General features: G+C 37.8%; 1 protein-coding gene across 1 annotated transcript in view; it reads right to left on the bottom strand.

The window, feature by feature from the left end:
- LOC106643972 (uncharacterized) overlaps positions 1-14102 on the bottom strand; it is a 41109-nt gene extending 27007 nt beyond the window's left edge. The window contains exon 1 of the mRNA XM_089589092.1: positions 14048-14102. Coding sequence (XP_089445218.1) covers positions 14048-14050 — 3 coding nt within the window. The 5' untranslated portion in view covers positions 14051-14102. The remainder of the gene's footprint in view (positions 1-14047) is intronic.
- Positions 14103-15907: the final 1805 nt, after the last annotated feature.

Raw genomic sequence — 15907 nt, 5'->3', positions numbered from 1 at the left:
CAACTTGAGAGTGTGCTGTAAAGAAGAAAGTCTTAGAGTCACAGATTCCGTTTTCAATTTCTTCCAACAGATTTTAAGTTCAAGTTTCTGACGACATCGATACTGACTACAATATATTATACGATCTGTGTACTACCACCCACATTGGGTCGCACACACGAGCGACGCTCGTACCAGAACATATAATTTTGTAAAAACTCCAGCAATTTTCTTTGACTAGTTTATTCATGCCAAGGATCCTTACGTCCTTGGCATGAATAAACGCAAGTGTAGGAGGTTCGATTAGCTTTGTCATTACCCATCCTATCAGAGAACTCTTTGAAAATCCGCATGTCCTCATCATCACACCACATGTATTAAAAACAGGGTCCTATAGATACACATGAAGATAGAGACGCAAAGCTTGCGTTCAAAACGCGATTTCCTTCGGCTTTCCCGGGGACTCCTAAGAGGGTCGACTTAGCTCCGGAGCGCGCAGCGAGATCTTTTTCGCGCTCTAGATGCCCAATGGCGCCGGCCGAGAGCGCGTTTTACTTTTCAGGGCGGTGTGCAATATCATTTCGCGGCCGACCGCGCTTGCAGTGGGTTATGTATAGCGTTGGCTTTCGTTGGTCGGTGAGGTGGAAATCGGTGTAACGAGAAGAAGCATCGTCCTTCAACGTATACCCGACAGCAGTTGGAAGGCTCGTGGCTTGGGGGTGTTTAATTGCCGTGGTATGTGGAACACGAAAAATGAACAAATTAATACAAGGTACCAATGAAGATTTTTTAAGGAAATTTTTTTTTGTATATTCTTTTTTTAGGATACTATAGTAACGTCCCTGAGGTGAAAAATATTCTGAGAGTGAAATGCACTTTTTAACATAAACGTGTTTACTACACTTAACAAATTGTCTACGTATGTACTGGACAACGAAATGGATTGTTACCCTAGGTTATTCTAGCCCAGAAGTGGATGTATTTCAAGTTGTTTCACTACTCAGACGAGTGTAATGTCTTTGATATACATCTATCTGTTATTATTTTATTACGATTTAAAATGTTTTTCAATAGACATTTCTTTGTTTGAAGAGAATGAAAAGATAACTTAGCTGTGAAAATAAAAATAGTTTGGCTTTTGGTGTTTTGAGATATAAAATGATAACCTTGACGTTATGAATATAAAAATTAGGGCCAAAGCATTATTTTTTCTTCCTAGATACCGAGTTATCCCATTTTTTAACACAGAAACGAACCATCATATTTTTTTTATTCCAGAGCTGAGTTATGTCCTTGTTTTTTTCACGCATTTATTGTTTTGCAAAATTAATGGCTCGAGAAAGCCCAAAAAAATCTTCTGAATTCATTTGATGTAAATTGATATTAAATAATTTTGTTGATACCGATCCATGCGCGCTTGTAAAGTCAATAAGCCTCATAACATTTCTATCGCTACTCCGAATCGTCACAACAGCATCACCTCCTCCTTTTGCTTTTCTCACGGAGCGCGCAAACTTGTATTTCGGCAAACCAGACTCGCGCACGTAACCGACGCACTTTCTTTGTGTACCTTCACTTTCGCCGGATCGTTAAAGCCTCGTCCACTCGATCCTCTCGTTTGTTTTCCTTCTTCTCTCTTCCTCGAACAACCAGCCCCGCGCAAAATAAGGCCAGAAGGAGGGCCCATGCTGGTTGCGAAAAAAAAAGAAAAAAAACCCCAAATGTGGTCGCCTGCGCCGAGGATGCAACTACTGTGGCTCGCTGTACATTTTTTTTCTTCTTACAGCCAGTTTCATAGAGAGATGATGGTGCCGCAACGAGAAAGACCGATCTGCGGAAAATCGGCGCGCTTTGCGAAACCGGGTCGGCGCGGTGTTTGCCAAGACGAAGCGGGGTAGTGCATGTTTCTTTTTTGGTGGGCTACGCGCGAGTGTGTGTATGCTCCATTACCGGTCGCTAATGGGAGGAGGTTTGTGTAACCAGTGCCCCGGTGAGATCGACTTTTGCTGTAGTGGTGTGCGTGTGGTTTTTTTTCTTCGCTACTTAGGAATCGCGGAAAAATACGGACGAGGAAAAGCTGCTGGTCTGTGACGCGAACGGGGAAATCGGTGAACTTTTGTAACAGCGATCCTCGTGTTTTCTCTCTTTTTTTTTTTCTTTTGCAACTTAAATCTAGTCTTCGTAGTTTATACAAGAAAAAAAGCTCTATTCGCGAAAATTGTTCACGTGAAAAAATATGAAACTTGAATAAACATACAAAATTTTGTCTCCACGTGATTAGATGTGTTAATTTCCAGCCATGACATATCTATATTTCTTCATCAGACGGCATATAGGTATACCTCGCACTTGATGTTGAACACGATGCCCCTATGTTCCATCATTCATCCCAACATGAACTACAAAACGCTTGAGCTCAGTTTGCCATCACCACAATCCAGAGTTGGAATTACTCTCGCAACTCAAACCGACGACAAACTCCAAAAGGTTAAGGACCAAGTGCAGAGCTATTTTCGCATTACGAAACCCTCGGTGCTTGAAAATTACAGGAGCAAACGAGCCGTGGCGAAAGGCACTGCTCCCCTTTCCCCTTCCCGGTTATCTTTTAATAAAAGACCGCAGCCGCTCGTTTAATCCGGGCGCAACGACGCGGGACTATCAATCAACCCCTCGTTACGTGTCGACAAAGGCGAAACTTCCTACGCACCGTGGCTCGGCTGAGGGGGGGAGGGGGGATGTTGTTGTTGTTCCGTAATCGTTTGGAAGTACAAGCGACGCTGCGGTACAAAAGGATTCTTGCTCGTGGACTTACAAGGGGAAGTGTAGCATTGGTTGGATTTTGTAACGATTAGGCCAAAAGGAGGAGGAGCGGCAGAGGGGACGCAATTAGGGGACTCTCCCTGCATTGTGCGCGCTTTCGTGGAATGTTGACTTTAGAGTGGGGACTACATAATATATAAGGAAAGAATAAAAAGAGGAAGGCACTGCTCGTGTATGTAACGTACACCGAATTGCGTAAGGCGTAGCATCTTCCGGTTTAATGGTACACCGGGCGGAGAATGCTGGGTGCGGGTAATCGCTCCTGTACGTGGATGCGTACCTACATGGGATGAGCCTAGTTCACTGTTGCTGGGGTCTGATTTATCGTTGTAGTTGTTGTTTGCAAAATGCGGGGCTAATTGAGAGGGGGTTGGATACTAGGTTGGATAATGGACTCGTGGTGCGGTTTCTTTGATTGTTACTGATGCTGGAAGGATTACTTGGATCGGTGCTCGAACAGGAAAGTTGGGAGTGGTTGCTTCTGGTTTTGGTGTGAGGGGAAGCTGACGTTACTTTGGGATTTGTGTAGAACTGGAGTTCCAGTCGTTTGCAACTAAAGATGATAGTCCATTTCTTCTGGGCCATGGGTTTTGGACAATGTATCTCTATAACGATCTCAGAGAGCTTCGTAACAAAGATTTGGCGCGTCTTTACTTTATTTCCATACCCAGCCATGCTATTGTTTGCGTTTACCAACGAGCCAGGGTGAATAATAAAAAGCCTTGATGGGTCTTCTTAGAGCTATAGGGTTCCGAGACAGTGTTTTCCATTTAGAAAATGGTGGTCTTAAATCGGTGATTTACCCATAAAAATTACAGTGGATTTTTTTATGATTTACCATATTCTGATTAAAACAAGCGTTTAGTAACTTTCTTTTGCATTTTGTTGGTCGTTTTCAACCTTTAGTTACTGTTGATGGTGCGAGTCATGGACAAAATTACTGGACATTTTGTTCCGGGAAAACAGAATAACATCGTACGAAGTCAAAGTTTTCTGAAATAAATATTCCAGCGAATTCTTTCACAAATTTAAGTACCTGAAATCATTAACAATTTCTCAATCAAAAACAACGTTTTGTATTCTTCGTGGTAAAGTAGTATTTTCGCTGGGGATACGGAAAAAATTACAGTTTTAAGGAAGTATCAAAAAGAAAGCTAAAAAAATTAGAACTCAAGTATGTCGACAACAACGGTATTTCTTAGTGTTAAACGGTATATCGTTCCAAGGCATTTTTATCTATTGTGTGTAACGTAACATCCGATAGACAAGTATCCATATTGAAAAAAACCGTGAAATCTCAAGTCAAGTCGTTAACAAACAACATCACCTCTTGCAACAATTGACTGTATAGCCTTATTTTTATCAATACCCATCAGGTACTTATACCACACAAAACAGTATTCATGTAACAGTCCAATTAAGACCCACAAGGGTACAACCGAGTGATGATATATTATTATGAACTTGAACATTAATTCAAATACTGTCGAGGCTGAATGAAAAGAAAGTGTAACGAGCACAGTCATTCGTATTACAGAAACCACAGTCTTCCATTGTCCTTTAAGACACATCCTACTTAGACGCAAGTGCACCAAACAACAATGCACATCCCACCGCAGGAGTTACGCGTACACTTACAAAAAAAAAAAAAAAAAAGGTGAATCAGCTTGGCTCGAGTCCCAGTCTTAATAAATGTCATTGACCTGTCAGTTCCTGTTGTTATGCACGCACTTTTTTTCCATTACAATCCCCGAAGGCTTATGGCGATCCTTTTTATTTTATTTTTTTTTGCTGTCACCCATCGTGCTCTTGAACATAATTTGGGTAAAAGGCCTCCAGCGGTGCGAGAAAACGACGCGAAAAAAATGAGAGTGAAAGAGGGGGGGGGGCTCGTTAGCTATAACCTGTGATTTTGAGTTTCACTTTTTCGTTGTTGCTGTCACACGCGTGAAAAAAATACGCACGGCCCGAAGAAAGAGAAATTGAGTCGAGAGGTCATTTGGACGTTTTTTCCCGTTATTTCGTGCGAGTATGGTGTTTTTAGGTTAGGTTAGAGACCAAAACATAGATTCTAGTGATAATATGTTGAACGATATTAATAATTTTCTCTTGCTCTCGAGAGCAACAGTGGTGCTTTAATTTATGGTAATTCCATGATCCACATTGATCCTGTTTCTGTCTGGGCGCGATGGAAAAATTCCTGATGAGAAAGTGAACACTCAAGTGTTCTCATTACGATTTTGCATATGCGTGTACTTATACGGTTCTCTTTGTATTATTTCGAGGAATACGGAATTATTGGTTTTACGGCGAAGCAAAACTTCTTGGATCCTTGCTAATGGTAGGATTGGTTTCCCATTTTGTGGAGTATCTAGTAATTATTACCATTTATGGCGGGAAACTTTTATTTTACCGAGTCATTTGGTAACAGTTTATCCAAGAGGCTGTTCACTCCAAATAACATCAGATTAGTCAAAAAATTCTTGTAATTTTAAGGGTTGTTTTTTCCATGACAAAGGTGTTTTCTTAAAAGTGCATTTTATGATTTTATAATGATCAGGATGATGATTCCAACGTTTATTTCAAAATGGAAGATATGAAATAATTGAAATGTTATTGTAATTCTTCATCATTCTCTTAATGAAAATGATATTTGTTGATTTTAGAGTGATTTCGTTGGGAGAACCCAAATGATATGGTGTATATCTTTGAAAATGTTTCTACGAATTCGATTTAATTGAACTCTGCCATTGCCCAAGAGACGAACAAGAGTTTACTTTTTTTTTTTAGATACCTTTATAGTCCAAATAAATTCATCATTGCTCGTTTCGTCAACGTCACTCGTAAAATCAAAGCAAGGGTATACTCTCTAGCGTGCGGAAAAAATCCATTGTGCTAAGAAAAAAGTGACGATGGAAACAAAGTTGTAAAATCGAACGCTTGTAAGTGCGCAATCTATATTATTTTCCTCCTCTCTCCGGGCGTAGCTGAAATTTTTTCAATGGCTTGCGAAATCTAAACGAGCCAAGTACAAGCACAAACAGACGGATGGGACAGACGGGATTTCATCTCGGGCTTTTGATGATAAAAGCTCGTATGGGAAAATCTTCGAGCAATTACTCCACTAACGAAGGGGAGGGTCTCTGTTTTGTACTCCAGCTTTAATGCGGTGCTTATCGGAAGTAGCTGCAATTACAAAAATGGACAAGCGCATGGGAGACTTGTAACGTGTAACATACGTGTAATAGCGGTCTGTGCCGGGACTCTCTAAATATTTTAGAGTGAAATTCGTGGGACCTGCTCCACCAGTAAAGTGTGCGAACGAGTTTCTCTCGTGCAAAGGGGGAAAGTATTCTGGATTTAAATTTGATGCCTCGAAAGATCCCTGTTGTCTTTTTGTTGCGCTTGTTTTGGCGCTGGTCAAATTAGGGAGTGGTTTCTCGCTGATGAGGTAGTTGGCTGAAGGAAAAGGTTGAACGTGTGAGTTTGTACAGTGGCTGGTTGTAATTAAAACAGTAACGTGAAATTGTGGAATCACGTTTTGATTCAACCGATGACTTGGTGGTAAGTATTAGATTGAAATGGACATTTTTTTAAACGGTAACTTTTTGGTATGAATAACAGGGCATTACATACGTTTATATGAAGTGAGATTTTTTATAAAGTATGCCAATAAATATTTGGATACTTTTTTTTTAATTTAGTGAAAATATTTCTAATCACCCTTGTTCTCGTTCAAAATATAATGTTCTGACTGAAAAACATTTTTTTAAGCACTGTGTTATGAACAATCATTTTTTTCACCACAAATAATGCACCATAAGTATTTAAAACAAAAAAAAATTTAACGCATAGTATTTAAGAATCAATCAATGCCCAAGTCTTCCTTACATAATTACGAGTAATCCTTTTTTGCATCACGCGTAGACGTGGGAGTTGTTGGGTGTGAACTATGGCCGCAGGAGTGATTATAATTAAAATCGAATGTTATTTTACAGAAAAGGAGCGTGGCTAGACACGCGTATATAATAAAATGACATTGCAAAACACAAATGAGCATCCAAGATATCCTGTGTCGAAACTGTAATTTTTTTTTTTTTTTTTTTTTTTTTTTCAAAAAACGACGGCGCAAACGATGATTTCACCAAGTAAAAACACGTATAGAAGCTTTGATTGATAAAATAATACGATGCCGCAATAACCAAAATCATTAATCACCGCCGTGGAGACGTTGGTTTAGACAACTTTCGTTTTCTTCTCCCTTTTGACGGATGTTACGGTGACGCGTGCATGGGAGCTCGTAAATAAACCTTTACGCGTTCGAGGAAGGATTTTTTTGCGCCTCTCCGCTGCCATTTATTCCAGTGCAGTAAACGCCACAGTAGTAATGGCATCGTAACTTCAGCCAAGTGCGTTTGGCTAATCGATGAAACGACCGCCTTTGCCTTTTCGCGCTTTTATGCGTGAAATTCGCCAAAAGGAAGTCGCGACAAAACAGTATTACCACTAAACGCCAACAGCGACCTGTTTTTCAGTCCATACCGTACTCGCACCGACGGTGAATGCTCTTACCCAATGTTGGGCACAAATCTTCCATCAAAAAATCTTTCGTCGTCCCAACCACTGACAGTACCCATAAAAATCAACAGTACCCCGTGGCCCATCTCCTCTTGCTCGTGAATCATCATCCTCCGAAGGAATAAAAGCCTGCGTGACCGCAAATTTTATTACCCCGACATTTACGGCTGCCCTTCAAGGTCCTGAAGCGTAAATCAAGGGGAATTAAAAAAAAAAAAAAAAAAATCACACCCTCCAACAAATCACCAGTTGCACGAGTCGGACCCTTACATAAGAGGAGCGGGGCGATACCGTCACGTCGTCGGCAAGGAAAAAACGCCTGTCGGTTTTCTCCGGCTTCTCGGAAACGTGTGCGGGGATCGGCGTCATCGAAAAACTCGAGTCCACTCGAGCTGAAAAGAAAAAATAGAGGAGCCCAGGGACGATCTCTTATTTCTCTGTGTGGTAGCCTTGAGTGTCGCTTAGGAGGAGGGAAAAAAAAAAGAAAGCCCGAGGACGATGATGGTGAGGAGGAAGTTATCTGGCATGGGTCGTCGGCCTCGGTGTCTCTTTCTCGAAGAGAAGGAGGAAGACACCGGTGGAGAGGCAAAGTTGCTCACACACTGACCCCCATTTTTGCTGCTGGTGGAAGATCTAGGCGGGAATGCGATTGTGGGATCCTGCATACGTGAGCGGGTCTACGTAAAATCTACTGTTTCTACGATTTGGGGGAGATATAATATGATTTTACACTTTTTAGGTGTACTTGATAACTTTAAAATAATAAATAAACACTTTTTCAAAGTTATACGTGTAATAAGTACTGCGAAATGTTATAGTTTATAAAATTTTCACTGATCTACATAGCGATGCCTATGAGTGAAACATTTTATACTTAATATGGAATTACTCTAATGCTTGGAAATATTCTAATACGGATAAGTACATAAATACTAGGAGGTATGCAAGCAATTAAATTGACAGGTATATTTATGTTTTAAACGCGGTTCATCTCATCAGGGTATCATTTTATCTTTTAATACTACTTCTTAAATATTATATGTTAATGTCTGTGTTTTTCATCAATTATTACAAACTAAAAATTCATTATACTAAGTAAAAACTTTTGTATTAATCTTTTGTTATGTAAAAAATTTAATTCAAATTATTTAAACATAAATTAAGGTGTATTAGGATATATAAAGATAAAAAAAATCAAATTTTTGAATATTAAACAATTATTTTAATTTGATTTAAAAAAAAACAGTAAGTTGAATCCAAACTATTTTAAGAGTAATAGGACTAAAAATGTACGTAAAAATTAAATCGCTTGATGTTAAATTTTTATTATAATATGAGTAAATACTGACTAATAATTAATTTTTTTAAATAAATAATTAATAAATAATAAATAAAACAAAAAGGAAATGATTTAATAAATAAGGGATAAAAATTTTTAAGAATCAAGCATATTTTATTTTTAAAACTAAGTTTTAAATAATTCATTTTAATAAATAAAAAATTTCACTAAAATAACATTTTTTATCCATAGTTATTTTTTATCCATCCTAAATTAATTAGTGCGAATTTTAATTTTTTTAAATATTTTTATTTAATAAATTAGTGTTTTTTAATTAATAATGAAGATTAAAAATTTATTCTTATTGCTGAAGAATATTCGTTTTAGTGGCCTACGATACAAACAGGATTTAAAAAATAGTACCTCACTTGGATTAACCACATCTGCGATGTAAGACATATTAATTAGGTGAATTTTATATCTCTTAGAACTAACTCAAATACTCAATATTATTTTATTTAATGCCCAGCTTCTTGTGTTGTTTAATATGATTTAATGCTATCCTCTAAGATATTATTTAAATTTGATTTTTGATACTGCTAAAGTATTGTTTATTTTGTACGATAAAGAAACACTGTAACAATTAGATAAAATCTCGTGTATTATAATGTCACTTGATGAATGATCTCTATACTACTTTATAAAATTGTATTTTTACGAGAGAGAAATAGTTTCGTCAATCAAGAGCGGCATATTATCACTATTTTCTTGGTTGTATGCTCACGACTGTAAATAGTAATTTTTCAACTTTAAAAAATATAGAGAGTACTTTTTCATGACGCTTGAGAAATTTAGCTAAAGAGAAAGAATGGTATGTTGAATAAACGCTCTGTCAGTCTTTTCTCATCCAAGCGTTGAAAGAAAACTTTTGATTTATAATAGTCATCATACATTGCAGAGAAATTTTTTTGGACAGTAATTTAGCGTTGCACTTGCGAAACCGTATGTTGTTTGTAATGTTTGTTGGTACATGTGGTATTCTCAAGGTAAAATAACGAACGATCTAGGTTTATTTGATGGACCCACTCACGTACAAACATGTATACCACTTCTACTTATAATTTGTTATACTATACTGTAATAGGTTTTTCTACTAATCATTGCACTATTATCAGCTTTACCTAAAGACTTCGACTGTTCTCTTCAAAATTATAATTAAAGTGGAAATTTTTTGTTTAAAAAAAATGTCTTAATAAGCAATAACAACAGTGTCTCGTGCTTGGAACATTATTCATTAAAACAAATGATGATATCTCGGGCTTTTGGAACGCAAAAACACACGTACTATGACTATGATTGATAGATGTAATTTATCATTTGCTCTTGCTAATAAACCTATAAATGTGTAGGAGAGGTGACTAATAGATACAAGCTGGTAAATTAATCATTCCTAGTCAAAGACTTACTTTCACTAAGAATTTAAAAAAAAAAAGTGTTTGGATTCGGACTTGTGAATAAACTTCTTTAATGAATACCACTTTATAATCGCAGTGTGTTGAAATTTTTAATTTTTTATTATCACTTCTGACATGAAAAATAAAATTCTTTGAAGAAAATAATAACTTACGGTATAAACTAATTTAATTAGACATCTAAAATAATTGCGTGATTTTTTTTTTAAGCATACACTTTAATACTTTCAAAAAAAAAAATTTTCTCTTCCAAAATATACTTCATTATTTTCGTTGAAAACATATTCGTAAGTACCATATTTTAATTAGTAAGAAAACAATAACGTTCTAGCACAAATAGCATCAAATTTTTAGAAAAAAAACCGATGTTGCAGCAGTCAAATTGTGATAATTCTTAAAAATTAATTTTAAAATATGTCTATGCCCAATGTCATCAAAACTTGGTACCATTTGTAATGGATAAAACTTTAAAAATTTTGAAAAAAATCTTTTTAGCACGCATATTTTAATAAAGTTGTGGAAAGTCAGTTTGCATCCATTTAATGAATATTGTTCCGAAAAAAAAGGTCGTGAACAAGTCTTTTAGCTTTCATGAAAAACACACTTCCTCCAAACGCGAGTGTTGAATAAATTTTATTGCTGGAAATGATTATCAACGTTTCCGCGCGTCTCGCATCGTAAAAGATCGGGGTCGATTCGAGTGCTGTGGCTCGTACGGACTAGCACGAAAGAGAAAGAGGGAGACTGGCGGTGAGCGATAAAACCGGGACGCCAGGACGGAAAGGACTCGGTGAAATAAATTGAACTGTAAAAAATAGCTTTTTTCCACTCGTGGAGGTGTGTTTGTGTTCTGTGTACGCTGGCAACCCCCGACTTTTTATTTATTTGAAAAATATACTACCCCTAGCGATCACTTCCGGAAAATTTTTCGGGACTCGCGCTTTTTCGTGCAAATATATGATGGTTGAAGTTTTGATTTGATTGTGCACCGAACCACTGGCGTTTTAGGAAATTAATTTTCAATAAATTGTCAGTTGTCACAATTTGCCTGTATTTTTTCGGATAAATAGAGCAAAAACATACGTATTTCAATAAATTATTGTTTACAGTACTCAACCAAATTTATGATGAAACAAAATTTTTTTAATCATTGAAGACAAGAAGGCAATGTTTTAAAAATTTATTTAAATCAAGTGTCATCTGAAGATAATTTTGAAAAACTGTATCATAAGTAATAAATTTTTTTTCAACATCTGAAACATGTACTTGTTGTGGGTTTATAAAATGTTAATTTTTCCAACTCATTTTTAGAATAATTCGTTACAAATATTACTAGAAGTAAACTTTCAAAAAATATTTCGTTCATTAAATATTTCATACATATTTTTTTTTTTTTTGTAAGAAATACGATTATATTATTAAAATTTTTTTTTCCAGATTGTCTTAGTGAATCAGTGTTCAGAATAAAATCAGTAAACTAGACACAATTATTTAACTTTTTGGGAATATTTCCTCGTTTTTTAATGTTCAAATATTCACGGGAAACAGACGTAGGAATTCATACTTTTTTAAATTCTTCCAACCTAAAGCTTTCCTTAAAAACGTAATAATGCACCATTTGTCCTGATAAATTTTTTAATTTTTACTTACGACACTGCTTTCGACATTATTTTTCCATCGAAAACAATGTCCCACATTTTGGAGAAAAAATATCATTTCAAAATCTCACAAGTCTGAATTCGACAATGAACTATGACAATTCACCCCGTCAAAGCCCTACTCTATGAAAAATCCAGCAAACAAAACCACCCAAGACATTCACAAAAAGAGGTTTTCCCAGCCATCAGCGCAATATCCCCTCGTATGCAAAACAAAACCATCAATCAACTTATCCACAGAACACACAAAATTACAGGTAACCTATCATTTTCCTCATATCTCGCGACACTATTCAATAACGCCACGTGTGCGCGGGAGATTTTTTTCATCACAGCAGCGCTTTTCTTTCATACACACGCGAGTCCAGTGGCACGCCGTTGTTGTAATCCACCGTAAAAATATCCTCTTAGGCAATCGCTAATGAGACAACTTGTAATTAGGTGGCCGCGTTGCAAATCGCCTCTTTTTACCCTCCTCTGGTTTTTAACGTACGTGTCTCTTTAACGGGGGCAGGACTGCGTTACTCGAGTGACGTAATCGACACTTTTTTTTTGCTCCAACGCGCTCGAATCAAAAAACCGAGAGAAAACAATTTACGTATACCATACCAGCCCCGTTTTCGTATAATTAATCCACTCGTTGCGTGTCACTCGCGAGTACATATTTGCAGGGTGTTATCGATTTATGCGCGTGTATATTAAAATTCATTGCGATCTCGGGCGTTCACCCGCGGCTTTCGCGCAAATATTTTTGTTTACCCTTGCTAGTACGCGTTCGATTTATCGAAAAATCCAGTAGCGATTTCTTTTCCGCGTGATCTAATAAATTACGCAAAATAAACATCCACCGGACTTGCGCAACGAACTTTGTCAATTGCAGGAAATTAGCGGTGTACGGAGAGACTTCCTAATAAACGTGAAAGTGGATTTTTAACCCTGTACGCAGGAGCGCGGATTTTATGTAATTGATAAAACGATGCTGATTGACGCGTGTCGTTTGCGAGTCCACGTTTGGGGAGTGCAGGAAGGAGATCTGTGGAATTCTGCGTTTACGCAATGGGTGGAAAATCGAGGGTTTTCCGTGCGAGCGCAATTAGAAATCGGATCGGTGCGGTCAAACTAGTGCATTCTTGGTTTTATGTAAGGTTTGGGATTTTTTTTTTTTTTTTGTTTCTTTTTCGATGTATTTTTGAATGGACGGTAAAAATGTGTGATTTAAAAAAGTATCAGTGATTTTTATACCCTGAAATTGAAGTAACAACAGGATGCTATGCTACAGTTGCTAATTATTTTCCTCATTAATGGTAAAAAAAAAAATTCTCTTAAAGCTCTTACGTTCTTCATTTTTGAATTACATTCTTTTCTCCCTTAATTAATGCCGATGTTTTAAAAATCATAAACAGAGTGTAGACATTAAATGATAACAAATATCTCACAGGCTTCCCAGAGAGTGACTTAAAAATTCAAGAAGTAAAATTTTGAATGAATTTAAATACTGTTTTAATACAAGCAACTTTCATCAGACCCGTTTAATCTCTTATAGTCATGATTTTTTTTTTTTCTTTATTAATAAGACAAGTACCCGTCAGCTATTGTTAAAACTTTGCAAGTATTAGTATGTATGTTGTTTTTATTGTTAGGAAAATTTTTAATTTGTTAGAGCTATAAGAATAAAAATAATTTCATGGCATTGTTGTGATGACAGGTAAACTTGTAATACCTTTAAAAAAAAGATACAAACTTTTGCACTCCAAGAAATCCTCTAAACTACCTTTAATTATGTAATGTACAACCAAATATTGCTGTAAAATCCAGTTGTAAAATTATTCAATCCAGTCTCGAATTCGAACTCCTTCGATTATGAAACAATTCCATCAAATAAATCACGTCAAAGCTTATTTTCCCAGCAGCCTACATCCATTAAACGGCCGATAAAACCAATGCCCTCTTGTATTTATATCCTATTTGCAATAAAATGTTGCAATGCCGCTATTATACGCTCGAGTGTCAATTAAAAATTCAAAACAAAGTCTATTCACTTATGAATTGAAAAAATCTTAGATACGACTACCAAACCGTTTGCAAACATTTTCCTAGAAATTACAGAGAAACTGCAGCCACCCCCTTTGAAAGTCCTGTTTAAAAACATAATTTTTATCAATTAGAGTCCCAGTAAACTCAAAAACTCCGAGATAAAATCAGGGGAATCCCCGATTTCACGACACAATCACCCAAGTGAAAAATAAACTCGCTGAACTCACCATAATGAGGTGTACGATGTATCAGCTCTTTCTCGTATAACCCGGTGCTCGATCCTCCCGGGCACTCGATTCAAGTGTCGTTCCGTTTCTTCGCTCTTCTCTAAAAACCTTTTCTATTTTTTTTTTTTTTTCTCTACCATTCACTGGAACACTTCGCACCACCGGTTCGTCATCTTTCGGCACTTCCGGCTATCTACTAGTCAATGATGGAGAAAAAAAAATTGTCCCAAACTAGTGTAACGATAAAAAAAACACACCTCAGTCCCTTGCGTGTCCGTATGTACAATTACCGCGCGCGCGCACACACTCTTCAGTTGTATGTACTAATGTAAGAAACACAGATCCACAGTAGATAACAAAAAAAAAAAAAAAAAAAAAAAAAAACAATAACAAAAACACCTAAAACTACAAACTACAAAAAAATGCCTCTCTTCACTTGGTACTGTCTCTCTAGGCGAGTATTGGGTACAGGTAAAGCACACATGGGGGGCGTCCGGCTGTGTTTGCCGGAGCTCCAGCACCGGCACGGACTCTATATAGGGCCCCCCTCCAGCGGGGCCCTGTTCTCCCCCCCCCACCGATGGTCCCTCCCGGTATGGGTACACATGTACACGAATACAACGAGCCCGGGGGGCCGCGGAGCGTGCACCGAGAGAAAGCCTCTCCCCTCGTTCTCGGCCGGCGACTCTCTTCTCCGTGTCTATGGGTTGGTGCGCTTGAACACACACACGCACACGTGGGCGACAGTACCTCCGCCACAGTCTACTACCTCTTCCCGTATAGCCGATCTCTCTGTGTACATACATACCGATTTGTACTCCGTGTATCAAAAGACGCACCGTGTACTTGCTTGTCGATGTCCCTTTGTTTTCAACTCGTTGTCACTTGCCTGCCGGATAATCAATGGGACTCTCTGGTCGGTGACTCAAGGTCGCAACTAATTGCGAATCGGGAGGTAATTGCACCTCGAAAGCATACGTATATTCCCAGTGGGATTTGTCAATCGTCACAAGGGAGAGTTGAAAATTTCAGGATGGACTGAAATGATCCATCAAGTGATTTATTGAGGATCGCGTGAAAGCGGACGATGTTTATGTGCGACTACAATGAGGGGGTGGACAGTATTTGGAGGAATGGCCAATCGGCAACCAGCCGTGTGAAAATACTCGATCAGGTTTGTCTCAAATGTATTACGCTAGGATTGATCAAATGGGCGTACCCATCTATGATTTACGAAGCTTCCAGAACTAAACCAAAACAGCAAGCATCGAAAAGTCAATCTCAAGTCCATCATCCACCAGCGTATACATCGGCACAGTTTCCAAATGAAGAAGCCTCGTCTCATCGACAAGGCGTATCGTGCGAGTAATAAGACTTTCCCGGGAACGCAACACCCACGGTTCCACACGGCATTTAACAACGCTGCCATCGAAATCTCCATCAGCTATTGTCTCACCGTGCTGTGTCTGTGTACATAATATATACGTTATATACGTTATGCCACAAAAGAGCTCATGTGGGATGACGGACTGCCTGTTTTGTTTTACCCACGATCGCGCGTCGCGATGTGCGTTATACGATGATTATCATATTATTTTATACACGCGAGCATTTGCATGCGTGCATATTATAAATTTACGCGTCGAGAGAGCCTTGTACGTTGTTAACATCGCTATTCAAGAAACTATGGTGTTGTTATGATTATATATGGATGAGATCGAGTAAATTGGTGTTGTCGTTAGTGCCAAGAAATGATGCGAATTTGGTAAGTTGGAGGGTGGATGTGTATATAAATGGGCTCAATTGGTGGAAATATACACAGCTACATCAACATACATTCGAGAAAATGGGGTACCAGAG

Source organism: Copidosoma floridanum, unplaced genomic scaffold (assembly GCF_036245765.1).
Source record: "Copidosoma floridanum isolate Cflo_tuat_1 unplaced genomic scaffold, Cflo_Japanese_pri ptg000007l, whole genome shotgun sequence".
NCBI classification, from domain to species: Eukaryota; Metazoa; Arthropoda; class Insecta; order Hymenoptera; family Encyrtidae; genus Copidosoma; species Copidosoma floridanum.
This window is presented reverse-complemented; position numbering and strand designations above follow the sequence as displayed.